The 17,880-nt window shown below is 36.2% G+C and overlaps 1 protein-coding gene across 1 annotated transcript in view; it reads left to right on the forward strand.

The window, feature by feature from the left end:
• Positions 1-17,880, forward strand: part of LOC145241563 (thrombospondin-type laminin G domain and EAR repeat-containing protein-like) — a 181,472-nt gene that overhangs the window by 62,665 nt on the left and 100,927 nt on the right. Inside the window, exons 3-4 of the mRNA XM_080104634.1 lie at positions 7,665-8,242; positions 13,874-13,979. Of these exons, the coding sequence (XP_079960760.1) occupies positions 7,665-8,242; positions 13,874-13,979 (684 nt within the window). The remainder of the gene's footprint in view (positions 1-7,664; positions 8,243-13,873; positions 13,980-17,880) is intronic.

The raw sequence follows: 17,880 nt of genomic DNA on the forward strand, positions 1-17,880 counted from the left end.
AAAAATTGAGTATTATTATTCAAAGTTAAATGTTAGATAAAGAACATTATTATTTGTCCGTTGCAGAATTAGTTTGTGTACAAACGACAAATATGTTTATAGGTTTTTTGGAACTTAGAAAGGGTTCTGGAGAACAATAAACAAAAGAGCCAAGAATACGACCTTGACGGAAAGAATGTCAAAAATACAAAAGCAAATAGGTTTTAAATAATAAATCGGAATAGAGAAAACGTGATACAAAGTCACATGTTAAAAATATTTGAGTTAAAAGACGTAATAGTAACAGAGTAGTTAATATATACCGACTTAGTTAGAAGGAGAGAGAGTTGGTCAGTTAGATAGTTGGAGAGTTGGAGACAAGGTCAGCTAGCGACAGTGTGTATGGCCCTGTACGCTGGGGAAGCAGAATCTAAGATGCGTGCAATCTTCCAATAGAAAAGCATTTGACTGAAAATCACACCCGAGGCTTATTGGTCATTTCTTGGGATGGATCCTCATTTCAGCTTTTGGCAAATTCGTCAATCTATACCACATATGAACGAAGGTATGTACGTACGTAAAAGGTACTACAGTGGTAATATATAGATACTGCTTTCCCCATGCAGCCATGTTCGCTCTTTCAGTCTTTTTTTGTATTAGTTTGCTGCATTCGCTTATTATGTGGTTCATTATTTCGTCTCTTTGTACACAGAATCTATATACGCTGCTGCTGCCCCTCCTTCTTTTCTCAATTCTTTTTTTCTTCTTCTTCTCTATCATAAAGAGTTTTTACTTTTTTTTATACGAGTGGCGTTCCTAAAGTAATGCCTCCTATTTTTATTCCGCCCGAACGGATCAGAGGAAATTGCAAGTTGCATTGTTATGATGACTGAATTTATGCATTCATGACCTGAAAATTTCATCTCTCTGTTGTAGATATTGACAATTTGAGACTCCAAGAAAGCAACCTCTTTCATAGACGTACGTCAGAAGCAGAGGTTCGTCGTTGAATTCCTGGCAACAGTGCATTCAGAATGGTGGTGACTATGTAGAAAAATAAATAAAAAATAATAGGAGCAACCCTCGGATGACAGAAGGCGCCCCGGACGAATTCTTGAGCATGAAAGGTTGTCTGTTTAAATGGTACCATTCCCGTCTTCGTAGTTCTTCAATTTTTCGAGTAAAAAATAGGAGACTTTACTTTTGGAACGACCCTTCTAATTTCCCAGCAAGGATCATTTTTGTTTTTGACAAAAATGGCTCTAAACTTAATAAAATATGGGCCAGGGCGCTTCCATATTACTGGTTTTAGCTATCCAGTAGTGCCGCGCCTTCAGGTCGCGATCAGAGTGTAGTATCTGTAATAGTCAAATGACTATCAAAAATGATCCTTGTTTGGAAATTAGGAGGGTCGTTCGAAAAGCAAAGCCTCTTATTTTTACTCGAAAAGTTGAAGAACTACGAAGACGGAAATGGTACCATTTAAACAGACAACCTTTCATGCTCAAGAATTCATTTTTTTTTTTTTAATTTTTGTTTCTGAAATCAAGTAGACATTATCGTTTTTGCAGCCAGTGAAATTTTCTTCTTCGACTTTTCTTCTCCCATTCCATTTTTTTTTTCATTCAACCTTTCTTATTTTGCTTATCCTTTGACAGGCCTTCTCCTTCTTTTTTTTTTTTTTCTTCTTCTTCTTCTTCTTCTTCTTCTTCTTCTTCTTCTTCTTCTTCTTCTTCTTCTTCTTTCCGCCATCTTTGATTTCGTCTCTTATTCCATCGCTAACCTCCCTTGATTTGTTGATTTAAGGTGATATCATTTCTCGATTCGGTGTTAAGTTTCTTCCCGTCTTTTTATTGTTACTTCCACCGGAATTCATTTCCGATCATCTTACCGACCTTTGTCCCAACCTTTTATTCCCTTGTTTTCTTGTATAAATTACGTTTTTTTTTCTTTCTTTATCGTGTGTGTGTGTGTAAGTGTGTGTGTAAGTGTATGTGAGTGTGTGTGTGTATGTCTGTGTGTGTATAAATGTGTGTGTCTGTGTGTCTGTGTGTCTATAAGTGTGTGGGTGTATAAGTATGTGTGTGTGTGTGTGTGTGTGTGTGTGTCTGTAAGTGCGCGTATGTGTGTGTATGTGCGATGCTGATTCGTGACAGAATCTCTGAGGAATCTCAACTGTAAATAAAAAATTAATTTCATATTATTTGGATTCTTTCGACAATTGTTCCCAGCCTGATTATTTAGTTTCACAACGTTTGGGTCGATATAACCTCCGACCTTCTTCAAGTGTATCTTGTCGAACTCGGAAATCTTTCTGTCGAGCTCGGGAATATTTGTATTATTTGGAATTAATCGCACAATTGTTCTCAGCTTGAGTGTTATCTGCACAACGTTTCGGTCGATACAACCTACAACCTTCTTCAAGTATCAAAGTTGCCATGTGTAGTAAAGGAGAAATATTAGCTCGATAATATTTCTATCGAACGCGCGTGTATAAGGAACTTTGTAAAATCCAGTTTTAAGTTACGCGCTTCTTTAGCAGTGTCAGAAAACGCCATTCAAAATGCGTGATAAGAAATTGAATAAATCGACCTCCTATCTTTCGAAGCTTGAAAAATGTAATTCAAACCCTAATTTTTTTTTTAATTAAAGGAGCAAAAACCAAATTAAAAAAAAAATAACAGGTTTAATAACAAATTATGCAATATTTGTTTTTTTTAATCGGTTTTCTTTAAAAAAGATTTAAAGAAAATCAACGAATTTTCACTTACTTCGATAAAATATATGTATATAGGCATTCCAAAAAATCACTTACCTATAAAAATACTAATCAATGGGTATTTCCATTCTTCATTGTTAAGAATTTATCCATATTTATATTTTATATCCCATGTCCTTAAAAATACTTTTTTAAGCAAGGATTCCAAAAAACGTGACATCAGATGTTTTTCACAATTGAAATAAAGGGAGACAAAGCGGCACAATTAATGTCTCTATTACGTGCTGTAAACAAAAGTTAATAAAATGGGCCACCATAGGTGAAAAATAATCTCATTTCATTTATCAGTGTTTGCCAATAAAAAAAAAAAAACCCAGTCGACCGATTTTTGATTTTTTTATTCTCTGCATGAGTTTTTTATTTACTATATTTTATTTCTTCTTTATGGGGTGAATGTTTTTTAAATATCTAAAAAACAAAACAAAAAAAAACATTAAATGAATTAGAAAAAAATTGTCGTAATTCTACGAAATTTTCTGAACAATATAACAAGATTATAAGGTTTCACTTAAAAGAAAAAACAAAAAAGTTCAACGTGGTTAAAAAAGGTTTTAAACTTGGGACTTTACAGGTAAGTTTGCAAATAACTGTTCTTTTTTTTGTTATTTTAAATTAGCTTATTTTATTTATTGATCTTTTACCTTCAATTTGTGATATATAAATTTGAGGTAAAAAGATTAATTATTTTCATTTTAATAGATATTTCAAAATGGGGGGGGGGTGAATAAAAAAAAAACGCTTGTCTAGAATATTATATTCGGTTTATTGGAAAAAGCATAAAATTTCACATTGACCCTGTAAATATCTTAAAAATTGAACCAATAGAAAAAGTTTGATAGATTTTTAAAGTTTAAAAATTGAAAAAAAAATTGACTCGTAAAATTCAATTGATTTCATTCTGTAAAAAAATGGCTGCATGAACGCGTGCAGACACTTTGTAAACACTGTTTTTTTTTAATAAAAAAATAATAATTCTATTATTTTTTAAACAAACTTTAAAAGTTTCTTTTGGAAGTATATTCCATAAAGAAAATAGATAACCCACTTTAAAAAGAAAAATTACGAGTTTATTTTTTTTACATTTTATTCGCAGTTTTGTGTTGGGGGTGGCAAAAATTCCCCCAAAATTCTGATACACCTAGCGCTTCTTCTATTGCGAATTGCTTAAAACTTCTTTTATATGTAAATAATGTTTACTGTAACTAACAAATCGATCGATTTTTTGTGGTTTTATTACGGAGTGGAACGATAAAATTGTCGCCATAGAAAAGACGACATGATTCCATTTCCGTTTGATGAAAACTTGCTCTCTCTTTTTTTGTTGCAGACAATCTTCTAGTTGGTCAGTTCTGTACAAATCCCAAAAGCAATAGAAGCCTTCTCTCATGTCTGAAAGTGACACAATGTTCAATGAGCGAGATCGGAGATGCGTCGCTGTACAACTCATGCTCTCTATCGATCCAAGTTATGACAGCAGGACCATTGTCAGCACCCTCAAAATGCATTGCTAGATTGCTACGAATAACAGGGACATGCCCAGGGTGACGAAAACAAAGTTTCCGGCCACGGTTACGGTCTTTGGTGTGGTTTCAAGTGAGGGCCACATCATGCCACCTCACATCTTCGAAGTTGGCTTAAAAGTCAACACCAAAGTGTACCTGAATGTGCTGAAGAGTGTGGTGATCCTCTGGTGAAATCAGGTGGCCACTAGCAGACCCTGTGTGTGGCAGTAGAACTCAGCGCCGACCCACAAGTCCAAAAGGTCCCAGGCTTGACTTCAGAATGAGTGCTACGACTTTGTACACTTCTCTCACTGCCCCCTCCTCTCCTGATCTAAATCCGCTGGGCTACTTCATTTGGCCATATGTCGAGAACATCACCAATAAGACCTCCCACAACACCAAAGCCTGATCACTGCCATCCATCGAGTGTTCACAGAGCTCCCGCCGGAGCTTGTGGAAAAGGCATGCTCCCAGTTCCAGACCCATATCAAGCCGGTGATTGAGGCTGAAGGCAGTTACGTTGAATAGATGCCAGCTCTACTACATAATCAAGTTACCTGAATTGATTTTTTCAATAAAAGTTTTAAAATAAAGCTGTAGTGTTGTTTTCTTTGAGGCGACAACTTTATCGTTCCACTCTGTACAATTTCAACCAGTTATCAAACCTGCCCACACTGAAAGCGGCACAAGTGAATATATATACTTTTATCGTTCCACCCTCTACTCTTTCGAGTAATTATTTTTATCTGCCAATCGTGTTATCTCAGCATTGTTTTCAGTTGTCTAGCACTTCTTCTTGCCACTGGACTCAAGCAATACCGATTCAGGAGAGGTGATGTTGGTGATTGCGCAACCCTTGCCTCACAATTACATGCACAGTTACCCTTACAAGGCGTATCCATTGTCTTTCGAGACTGAACGGAATCTTCCATTATAGCATGTGTTCCTCAGATTGTCTGATCTATTCTCTGCTTCCTTTGTCACAGCTCGTTTGACTCTTTGGTCTAGTGGTCACCATCAAGTCGTTATTTAACATCTCATTGTAATACAGCTTCCGATTCCAGTAGCTTCTTTCCAAGGATTGCAAGGTTGTGGAACTCGCTTCCTGTTCACTGTTTTCCTTCTACCTAAAGATTAATATGCGTTCCCTGTCTTTTCAATCGCTCATGTTAGCTCCTTCCATCAAGTGGCTTCATGCTTTGTCTCGGGTGATTTCCATATAAAGAATATAATGAAAAATGAAGAACAACAATCATAAGTGAAATGGATTTCTCAACTCATGATCTAAAAATAAAAAGTTACGAAACCTCATTTTTTTATGGTCTAAAACTATTAAGATATGCGATATGTGGCGAAAGAAACTAATGCAAAATCAACAGGAAACGGAAATATGAAAATTAAAATGAAATAACCAATTAAAGACGTTTAATCGTATTATTTAGATTTCTCGGGTTACTGTTCTTATCTTAAGTGTCATTTTCAAAACATTTTGGTCGATGTAACCTCCGACCTTCTTCATCTCGCATTACGTCAATGTTCCTAACTACGACATATAAACAATTTTAAGGGTTTTATAAAAGCGAAGCCAAACGTACGTTTTCATATCCTGCTCTCGTGCCCCTTGGCTATGTCCTCGAGTGGTTTTTGTCCCGCCGTTCATCTCAACTGAAGCTCACTCAGTGTATAGCAACAGACGCAAGACTCACTTCTTCCTCGACAAATGGATTTCATTCAGTTACCATGTTTTCCATGATCAAAGTCGAGTCGCATCATAGTTTCTTATCCTTAGAAGGAGGGTGGAGATCTCTATTTTACTATGGTTTTAGCCGCTAGTTATTTCTATCTCATCGCCTCAACGAGAACTCTACTGCTCCACATTCTCGGGGTATCAGAGAGAGAGAGAGAGAGAGAGAGAGAGAGAGAGAGAGACAGACAGACAGACAGACAGACAGACAGAGACAGAGAGACAGAGAGAGAGAGAGAGAGAGAGAGACAGACAGACAGACAGACAGAGAGAAAAAGAGAGAGAGTTTTTCTGATCTGTTCTCTCTCTAACCCCCCTAATCCGACTCTCCGCTTGTATAGATTTTTCCCCTAAAATCGCGATCCACATATTCGTTCTGTAACGTGGCGATCCACGACACGCCATGTCAACTATTGTCAGCCTATTCGACCCGTCCTTCTCATTTTGTTATGACATTTTCTTTATAAACAAACACCTGCCTATGCTAATAACTTCTAATCTAAAAACAATGAGCTATAATTTCTTGTTCGATATATTGCACTGGCCACAACTGCTAGTCTGTCTACGGTCGACTTATGACTGATATGCCATTCAGGTGTATCTTGTCGAACTCGGGAATCTTTCTCTCGAACTTTGAAATCTGCACCGAATTTCGAACGGAACCTTTATTTAATCCACAAGCTTTTGTCCCGTCAGCCATAACCCTAACCCTAACCCGTCATCCATAACCAGGCAGAAGTCTTAAATAAGATGAGATGAGGTGAGAGCAGTAGTACAAAGGAATAATCAATCATCATCTCAGAAATTCTGAAATATAAAAAAGTAAATTCGTACTAGCATATCACGGAGGTAAGAGGCATACGCAGGGGTGTACAGAGATGAGCAAAACCTCTATGTCTTTCATAAACATTGGATGTTGGCTGTGTTTTCAGATGTATAAGAGTCTGTAAAGAGGACGGTTTGGGGAACACATTGGTATACATAACACGTTTTCCTTATGTATGGTGGTTGGTACTGTATGATTCTAGGAGTCACACATACACACGTACACACACATACTGAGTAAGTGATAAATGGAAAAAACACCTAAAAAAGTGCTCAATACTACAGTAGAGCAAAATACGTTTTTATTAACGTTTTTTGGTCTGCTTAGTTACACGTTTCCACTACCAGATCGAATTCACGATACGATAGTTTCGACAGACTTCACAGATTGAATGTTTATTATAATGGAAGATGCAGAATATAACTTAAAAAAAAAAAAAAAAAAAAAAAAAAACGACTTCTGTTGCCGGGGTTCGAATCTCTCGACTGGCGTTAATCGTGACACCCTGGACCGCTGATTCCCGAAAGGATGAAACACTAATGTCTGTATGTATTTAATTATTATAGTAAATAATTATATATATATATATATATATATATATATATATGTGTGTGTGTGTGTGTGTGTGTGTGTGTGTGTGTGTGTGTGTGTTATTTTCCCTATAAATGCAATATTTCATCGAGTTTCATACATGTAGGAGACAATCGTCAAATTCTCACATTTAAAAAATGTTCAGTTCTTACTCACCAGCCGTAGAATTGTCCCCCTCCCATCAATAATGTAGTTGTTTGTTATATTCTTTAATATTTGTATTTTCTTTTTCATTGACTTTAGATCCACATCCAATCGACATTTTACTAAAAGGTCTCCGATTAGACGTGCATCGCCAAGACGCCATCTTGAAACGCAGTTTCGATCCTGAAAGTCAAGCATTTGCTTATCGCCTCACGAAGACGAAAAACGCCCCGAATTTTAGCGCCGATAAAATCTTCACGAAATGCGCCTTCTTCCCGGAAGAGTTCTCTTTTTTCATGACCTTGAAATCCGAACCGGACAATCTCAGCTCGAGCGGCGGCGGTGGCAGCGGCAGGTCATTATCCAACTGGGATCGCCAGTGCATTTTTTCGCTGCGTCACCCAACCAAGAAGACGACATTGGTCGCTTTGGAAATCGTCGATAAGCGTTTTATTTTAACTTACAACAATACAAGGAAGAGGTTCGCGGATGTCAGTTTATCGGACTCCAAGTGGCACAGTGTGAGCTTAAGCTTGAGTGGAGGCGGCGCCCATCTTGTCCTCGATTGTTCCGAAGAACAACACAGGAAAATAAAACGCCATTTCCCAGCAATGCTTGACACAAAAGGTTCCATTTTCCAACTGGGGAAATGTTCTCGAAAAACATTCCCGTTTCAGGTAAGGACATTTAAAATCATTAGTACTTGTTCAGGTCTCAACCCTGTTTCCTTCTTCTTGGAAAGAGTAGTTTGTTGTTCCTATCTTTAAAAAATGCTGGCGATCGATCAGATCCAACATCAAAATGTCGTTCTGTGTGTCCTCTCTCTGTTATTAGCAAAGTTTTTGAAAGGTTGGGCAACAATGAGCTTGTTTATTTTCTGGAAAGTCTTGGCTTTTTTTAATGATGTCCGACATGACCCTCGTGGTTTTCGTTCAAAAGTTGATCTACTAATTGTTATAACTGAAGGCAAGAGTAGGGTCATTGTGCTTGACGTTTCAAAACCGTTCGCCAGATTATTTTAGGTTATGGTATTAATGGTTATTATCAGGTCTTTTCTTTCTGATCGAAGCTTGCAAGTAACTCTTGATGAAGTATCTTCATTTCCTTTTCCTAACAATGCCCTCGGGACTCTTTTCTATATAAACTAGCGAGGGGTACCCGGCGTTGCCCGGGTGTTTGTAGGTGTGTGTGAAAAAAAACAGGTGCCCGTGAAAAAAAAAGCCTTGACGACGCGCAGTTGGAAAATAGTAAAGTGTGAAAAAAAACAGGTGCGCGTTTTTGATTGACGTGACGGCGATAGCTATTCATCAGTTAGCATTTTGTGCGGGACAGTTTTTAATGAGGTCAATAAATGGGTTTGTTTGTTTTTAAAAACCCGCTCACTCGTCTCGAAATGAAAGCTACCGTCCAAACGTTACTTAGCTCTCTAGAGACCACTGGCTCTGGGCCTGTTGTATTTATTTACTTCCCCACTGAGCAAATTAGGCACAAGGCCGTTTTTTAATGTGGAGATAGAGGGAGGGGAGGGAAAGGGGGGACCAGCTCCCGAGAGGTGGGAAATGGGAGCTGGATAGTAACTGTTGGTCTGTAGAGTGATCCCTACATTGACCAAGGTCAGATATGTGGAGTTACCCCCACATATGGTCTTTGCTGGTCTTTGCTTGCAGCATCTGTCGGAACAGATACTACACTTTGATCTTGTCGCCCGGGCCCCGGAGGGCGGCGGGCCTGTTGTATTTATTTGCTTCCCCACTGAGCAAATTAGGCACAAGGCCGTTTTTTAATGTGGAGATAGAGGAAGGGGGGAGGGAAAGGGGGGACCAGCTCCCGAGAGGTGGGAAATGGGAGCTGGATAGTAACTGTTGGTCTGTAGGGTTATTCCTACATTGACCAAGGTCAAATATGTGGGGTCACCCCAACATATGGTCTGTGCTGGTCTTTGCTTGCAGCATCTGTCGGAACAGATGGTATTTATTTGCTCCCCCACCGAGTAAATTAGGCACAAGGCCGATTTTTAATTTGAGGAGTGAAGGGAGGGGGAAGGGAAAAAGGGGACCAGCTCCCGAGAGGTGGGAAATGGGAGCTGGTTAAAGGTCAGGCATGTGGGGTTGCCCCCACATCTGGTCTTTGCTAGTCATAGCTAGTCATAGCCTGCAGCATCTGTCGGAACAGATGGTATTTATTTGCTCCCCCACTGAGCAAATTAGGCACAAGGCCAATTTTTAATGTGAGGAGTGAAGGGAAGGGGAAGGGAAAAAGGGGACCAGCTCCCGAGAGGTGGGAAATGGGAGCTGGTTAATGGTCAGGCATGTGGGGTTGCCCCCACATCTGGTCTTTGCTAGTCATAGCTAGTCATAGCTAGTCATAGCTTGCAGCATCTGCCGGAACAGATACTACACTTTGATCTTGTCCCCCGTGCCGCCGAAGCGGGGGGGGGATTAGAGTCGCGACTGTATTAATATATAGACTTGTTTAGATCTTTACAGTTTTAACAAAACGGCTAGAATAATATGATGGTATCTTCATTCATGCTGAACGCCCACATAATCCCTACCAGCAATATATTACATATGAAGATGCCGCTGTGAACTTTCCACAGGTCCTGCTAGTGATTATTATTATTATTATTATTATTATTATTATTATTATTATTAGTATTAGTAGTAGTAGTAGTAGTAGTATTAGTAGTATTAGTAGTAGTAGTTTACAAGGAGCTTTCACACAAATAATCAAAGATCTCTTCTTGAAAACAACCTGTGGTGTTTCCGGGAAGCTGAGTGACAACAAGTCTCCCCAGATTTTCCAGTACTCTCCACCTGTTTCGCTAACATTTGCAAATAAATTTGTGTTATCGCAACAGCCGTTTACCATTGATTTATCGCTGGCAGTGGACATTGGCCTCCACTGAGATTTGAGTGGCAATAAGCCTCCCTAAAGTCCCAGTTCTCTTTGCATTTGTCCAGCGGAAGTCTGGTCAGTGTTCTCTCCTCGGCGTTTCCATCCTCCTTGACCCTTCTCGACTATTTGGTATCACTCTTTTGAAGGGGCGATGCTCGGGTAATGGGGGATGAGCGAGGGGATAGAGAACTTATAGACATGCATCTTTAATTTTCTTGGTTCTATGTAACGCTTGTCTTGTCTCCGCAGTATTTTGTCTGGCCCGCGCATGTGGCTCATGTTTATTAGTTTCCGCATTCAAGGGTTTTCCTTAATATTTCAGCTGTTTTCATTATTCTTTTTTGTTGTATCTTTGCAACTATTCCTCTAATTCCAATTTCTCCCATTCTTTTTTCAAATTTTTTCAGAATTGTTCCTAGTGCTCTTACTATTATAGGTATTATCTTTTTCTTCATCATCCATATCCTTTCAGCTCTCTGGCTAGCTCTGTGTATTTACTCAGTTTCTCCTTTTCTTTGATATTCAACCCTGTGGTCAGCTGGAACAGCAAAGTCTACGATTTGACAGGATTTTTATTTCTTGTTAATTATTACGACGTCCGGTCTCCTTGCTTGGATGGGTTTATCTGTTTGTATGTCCATGTCCCATAGGATTTTGTGATTTTCGTTTTTAAGTACTGTTGCGAGCTTATGCTTGTACCATTTGTCTATGCGTTCAAGATGCAGTTGTTTGCTCGTTAGCTACACAGTATTGTTATGCTTTATACGCCATCTTTTCACTCAAGAAAGGATTTTTACACCAATGCTGGTAAGCATAGTCATAAAGTCAATTAGAAGGAAAGCACCTGACGTAGAATGTTTGTTAAGCCAAGCAGAACTGACTTCTGGAGTATGGTGATGTTGTTCTTGATTCCCAAGGAGTTCAACTGTTTCTCAAGATCATCTGGAATTGAGCCAAACGCACCTGTGATGATTAGCACGATCCAACTTTTTTCTTTTTCTTCTTCTTTTTCTTCTTTTTCTTTTCTTCTTTTTTCCTGTTTTTCGTCTTCTTTTTTCTTCTTTTTTATCCTTTTTCTTCTTTTTCTTCTTTTTCCTCTTCTTTTCCTCTTCTTTTTCCTCTTCTTTTCCTCTTCTTGTTCTTCTTTTTCTTCTTTTCTTCTTTTTCTTCTTATTTTTCTCCTTTTCTCCTTCTTCTCTTCTTCTTCTTCTTCTTCTTCTCATTTTTCGTTTTCTTCTTTGCTTCTTCTCTTTTCTTATTTTCTTCTTCTTTTTTCTTGTTTTCTTCTCCCTTTTCTTCTTCTTCTTTTTCATCTTCTTTTTCTTATTTTTCTTCCTTTTCTTTTTCGTCTTCTTCTTCTTCTTCTTCTTCTTCTTCTTCTTCTTTTTCTTCTTCTACTTCTTCTTTTCTCCCTTTCTTTTTTCTTCTTATTATTATTCTTGATTTATTTCGAAAATCTATCTTTTTTAATTACACTGTTCAACAGATTTCAGGTTTAAGATTTGTTTCGGTGCAAAGTAAAATATCCTGATATTAAATCTGATCTTTAATTCTTCAGATTATGCGCCGTTTTCATGTACTTTAAATCGTATTTTATTGTTATTTTATTGTTATTTTATTGTTATTTCTTATGAATGAAAAACACAAATTTCTCATTTTAAACAACATTTGTCCTCTTAACCGCTTGTGTTGAATGTCATCCTTAAGTGTTTATATTCCAACAATAGTCTGCCAAAATGCCAGGGTTCCATTTTTCTTTAAAACTTTTCTCCATCACTAACATATCCTGATGGAATATTTCGCCATTTACATCACTCACATCAAAGAATTTCTGCAAAAGTCTCGAAAATGACACATTTGCACAAATCTATGCATAATATGACAAAATCAAATCCAGAAATATATTTCCCACGCAAAAAATCCAGAAATATATTTTCCATACAAAAATCCAGAAATATATTTTCCATACAAAAATCCAGAAATATATTTTCCATGCAAAAAATCCAGAAATATATTTTCCATGCAAAAAATCCGGAAATATATTTTCCATACAAAAAATCCAGAAATATATTTTCTATGTAAAACTTCCAGAAATATATTTTCCAGGCAAAAAATCCAGAAATATATTTTCCATGCAAAAAATCCGGAAATATATTTTCCATGCAAAAAATCCAGAAATATATTTTCCATGCAAAAAATCCAGTAATATATTTTCTATGCAAAACTTCCAGAAATATATTTTCCATGCAAAACATCCAGAAATATATTTTCCATGCAAAAAATCCAGAAATATATTTTCCATGCAAAACATCCAGAAATATATTTTCCATGCAAAACTTCCAGAAATATATTTTCCATGCAAAAATCCAGACATATATTTTCCATGCAAAACATCCAGACATATATTTTCCATGCAAAAAATCCAGAAATATATTTTCCATGCAAAACATCCAGAAATATATTTTCCATGCAAAAAATCCAGAAATATATTTACCATGCAAAACATCCAGAAATATATTTTCTATGCAAAACATCCAGAAATATATTTTCCATGCAAAAAATCCAGAAATATATTTTCCATGCAAAACATCCAGACATATATTTTCCATCCAAAAATGGCCACAGACGTCCTGTATATTTCGAGCGTTCCTTAGTGGAATTGATGTTATTGTATAATTTTATATTTTGTAAACTTTACTATTTAGGGACAGTGTGTAAACGAAATTGCATTCCCTAAAAAATAATTTAAACTGATAATATGTATATTACTATTACTCGCCATTTTGATAATTATTACATAAAAAATAAGTAAACAATCAGAACCATTAGAAATTTCACGGTAGTTGCAAATTTTTAAAACAATAAAAAATAAAATGAATGAAAAATAAAATAAAATAAATAACGATAAATTAAAAAAAAAAAGTTAACCTTTAAAGCTAAAATGAATTTGAAAATGTAGATCTTTTTACATGAAAATTCACCACACAAAACATTGTTTTTTTTTTTTCTGAATAATTTTAAATATAAATTATAAAGGAACAGATGTAAATTCACTTGCACATTTTCTTTTACATTTTTAAAAAGAAACTATAATAAAAAGAACCTAGTCTCCTTTTAACATGAGCTTTTTATAAAATTAAAAAAAATAGCCAATTAAAAACCGTAAACAAACAGCTTATTTCATTGTTTTGAAAATTTTTGGAGAGAAAATAGTTTTAATGATTTTTAACTAATAAAGAGCAACTATAAAGGGGGGTAATTCGTTTCTCATTAATCAATGTTTGTCATAATGATTTTTTTTGTTATCCCGGACGTCGGACAAGTAAATTAATATTTAGAATATTATCATTACATCGTTTATTATGAAAATAACAGTTTAATTTCAATTCTTTTTCTTTATAAACGAAAAGGGTCTCATCAAAGAATTGCTTTTCTTGCCCGGAACTGATGCGACAAGTTTGGCCTGCATTCAAAATGGCGTCAGAATAGAACAAGGAAACACTTTAGTTTCGCCAAGTAAGTTTCTTTTATCCATGAATTCTTCCGAAGCGAAACAAGTGAATCATTCTATCTATACTCCTATATTCTTGTGACTTGATATTCATATGAAAAACTCTCTTTTCTATTTATTTAAAAAGAAAATCCAACTTTGTTATGTATGGGTCGTGGAATTGCATTCACAAGCAAAAGTTTTTTCGGCTTTTTTGCAGGATGATCATCTTTAGTTAACTATTACGTGTAATTATATTCATGCAGATATTCTACTTGATTTTTACTTGCGTAATATTTGCGTAAAAAGGTTATAGTAAACAAAAAACTCTTTATATATATATATATATATATATATATATATATATATATATATATATATATATTGTGTACAGGAAGTTGTTAGATGAGTCTAGATAGACGAATATTGGCTGAAGAGAGCTTGATAAGGATACCTTAAACGGTCCTAATTATCGGACATGAAACCGACGGTACCAATGATCTATCATCTAACAACTTTCTGTACACAAAATATAAATACGCTCTTATTTTTCGGATTTTCCTTTTAATTGAGCACTCTGCTGGATTTCTTTTTCCAAAAAAAACGAATCTAATATATATATATATATATATATATATATATATATATATATATATATATATATATATATATATACACACACACATCCCCGTTTTCTATTTACAAAATTTTAGTTAAGGTTTTCTCTATTCATCCTTATGTACCTATTTACTATGCCTCCCCACGGGACAGAGTTAGACACCAGGGTCGTTTTTTTAATGTGGAGAAAAGGTACAAAAATAAAAATTGTCTCAGTCGTGAAGGATTTCTCCTCCACCGAAAGAGAACAAGAAATAGAAGTGCAGCATCTGAAGAACATATGGTATTTATTTGCTTCCCCACTGAGCAAATTAGGCACAAGGCCGTTTTTTAATGTGGAGAGAGAGAGGGAGGGGGAGGGAAAGGGGGATCCTGCTCCCGAGAGGTGGGAAATGGGAGCTGGATAGTAACTGTGGTCGTAGGGTGATCCCTACCTTGACCAAGTTCAGATATGTGGGGTTACCCCCACATATGGTCTTTGCTAGTCATAGCTAGTCTTTGCTTGCAGCATCTGCCGGAACAGATGGTATTTATTTGCTCCCCCACCGAGCAAATTAGGCACAAGGCCGATTTTTAATGTGAGGAGTGAAGGAGAAATGGGGACCAACTCCTCGGGGAGTAGGGGAGTTGGATAGTGACAATTGTGTACAGGAAGTTGTTAGATGAGTCTAGATAGACGAATATTAGCTAAAGAGAGCTTGATAAGGATACCTTAAACGGTCCTAATTATCGGACTTGAAACCGACGGTACCAATGATTTGTCTCATCTAACAACTTTCTGTACACAAAATATAAATACGCTCTTATTTTTCGGATTTTCCTTTTAATTGAGCACTCTGCTGGATTTCTTTTTCCAAAAAACGAATCATATATAAATATATATATATATATATATATATATATATATATATATATATATATATATATATATATATACACACACACACATCCCCGTTTTCTATTTACAAAATTTTAGTTAAGGTTTTCTCTATTCATCCTTATGTACCTATTTACTATGCCTCCCCACGGGACAGAGTTAGACACCAGGGTCGTTTTTTTAATGTGGAGAAAAGGTACAAAAATAAAAATTGTCTCAGTCGTGAAGGATTTCTCCTCCACCGAAAGAGAACAAGAAATAGAAGTGCAGCATCTGAAGAACATATGGTATTTATTTGCTTCCCCACTGAGCAAATTAGGCACAAGGCCGTTTTTTAATGTGGAGAGAGAGAGAGGGAGGGGGAGGGAAAGGGGGATCCTGCTCCCGAGAGGTGGGAAATGGGAGCTGGATAGTAACTGTGGTCGTAGGGTGATCCCTACCTTGACCAAGTTCAGATATGTGGGGTTACCCCCACATATGGTCTTTGCTAGTCATAGCTAGTCTTTGCTTGCAGCATCTGCCGGAACAGATACTTCACTTTGATCTTGACCAAAAGGCCAATTTTGTTTTAAAATTGAAAACTTTTGCGAAATCGGCTTCTGCAAATGCTATGTCTATTTCTATTTAACAATTTTAGTTAAGGCCTTTTTTTTCATCCATATATAAATGAATTCTTTTGGTCATCATAAACTTTTTAGAAATCGGATTATGTAGGTGCTAAGTCTGCGATAGGTTAAAATTAATTTTTTTTCCTTCCGGGAATTTAAACTGTATTCTTTTTTTTTTTGCATTTTTTTTATTCAAAGCTTCTTTAGACTATATATGAACTGGCATCTAAGCTTCAACCTCTGTCCCATCGACGAAATCTTGCATCCCTCTACCTGTTCTACAAGTATTTTAGTGGTGAATGTTCTGACGAACTGCAAGCACTTGTACCTCCACGACGTGAGCACCCTCGACAAACCCGACAGGCTGCTAAATCCCACCCCACACTGTAGAGATCCCTAGATGTAAAAGATCTTTCTACTCCAGTAGTTTCTTCCCCAGAACCGCTAGACTTTGGAATTCCATTCCAGGTCCCTGCTTCCCCAACAGTACTGATGTGCAGCAGTTGTAACGTGAACCGACATCTTGCTGCCCAAATCCCTACATAGTACCCCAGTAGTTGTTGCCCCTGATAGTAGCCCCCTACACCAAAGTGGCAATTTGCCTTGTTTGGGGTGAAAATGTAATAAAAAAATAATATATATATATATATATATATATATATATATATATATATATATATATATATATATAGGTTATAAAAATATATAAAGGCCAAAGACCCTAGTGTTTTGATGTGATGTTTTGAATATAATAAACTAGTTATGACCAAAATTTCATATATATATATATATATATATATATATATATATATATAAGTAGATTGTAGTTTGCTTGAAGCATTGTTGAAGAAAATTATAAGGTAAAATTAAAAGCCAAGAACAATGTGAGATTTTTTTTTTATATATATAGAGTAAAATTAAATGAAAACAAAAGAAATAAATTTCTTTTTTTGTTGTTTGTTTTTTTCTTTTTCACACAAATTTTAACTCTAAACAACAGTCATTTTTTTTCTGTTGTATTCAATGGTGTTATAAATCTCAATATATTTCACACCTATTAGTCCTTTTTCAAGAGAAGACAGCGGAAGAGTGTTCAAAATTGGAAAAGCAGCCGCAGAGTTTACCACGTGATACCGCGAAATATAGAACAAAAAATGACGTTAGGAGAACGTTAAAATAAATCAGTTGGTGTTTGAAATACTTGTTGCGTTTGTGAATCAAGGGAGATGACTATTCAAGCAAGGGTTTTTTTTATTATTATTTTAATTATTGTTTTTCTTATGTTTTAAACTTATATTATAAAAGCGGAGCTCAATTCCAGTCTATTGTTTAGTGTGGGAGTATTTTTTGAAATAATTAAAGATTCGAGGATACGAAGTTGACCTACGTTTCTTGAAGAAGCAAGAATGTTGATGTGAAAATCTGGTTCTGAATTAATGCAAGTGCGAATATGTTTATAGAACGACGAAGCAGTAGTGTTTAAGTGCTCTTTAATGCGGTAATGAAGCAATCTGGTAGTGCTTCCGATGTAAGATGCACTGCATTTAGCGCATTGTAGGTCGTAAACAACGTGGTTCTTAAAGCATAAACCTGTGTGTGATATTGGGCAATTAGAGAGTGAACAAGGGGAAGGTGTATGCGATGGATGTTTTCGGTTGAGCTGTTGTCTTAAAGTAGATCCAGTGTGGATGAGTTGAATGTTGAGCCCCTCGCTGCGGATGGCTTTTCGGATTGAAGATGAGATTTTGTCACTGAGGAAGGGTAGTTTTAGAAAACAATTGTTAGAGAAGGGTCGGGTGTTGCGTTTTTTCTTTTTAAGTGAGG

The sequence above is a fragment of the Euprymna scolopes genome, chromosome 20, assembly GCF_053919585.1.
Source record: "Euprymna scolopes isolate OS-2025 chromosome 20, ASM5391958v1, whole genome shotgun sequence".
Taxonomy (NCBI): Eukaryota; Metazoa; Mollusca; class Cephalopoda; order Sepiida; family Sepiolidae; genus Euprymna; species Euprymna scolopes.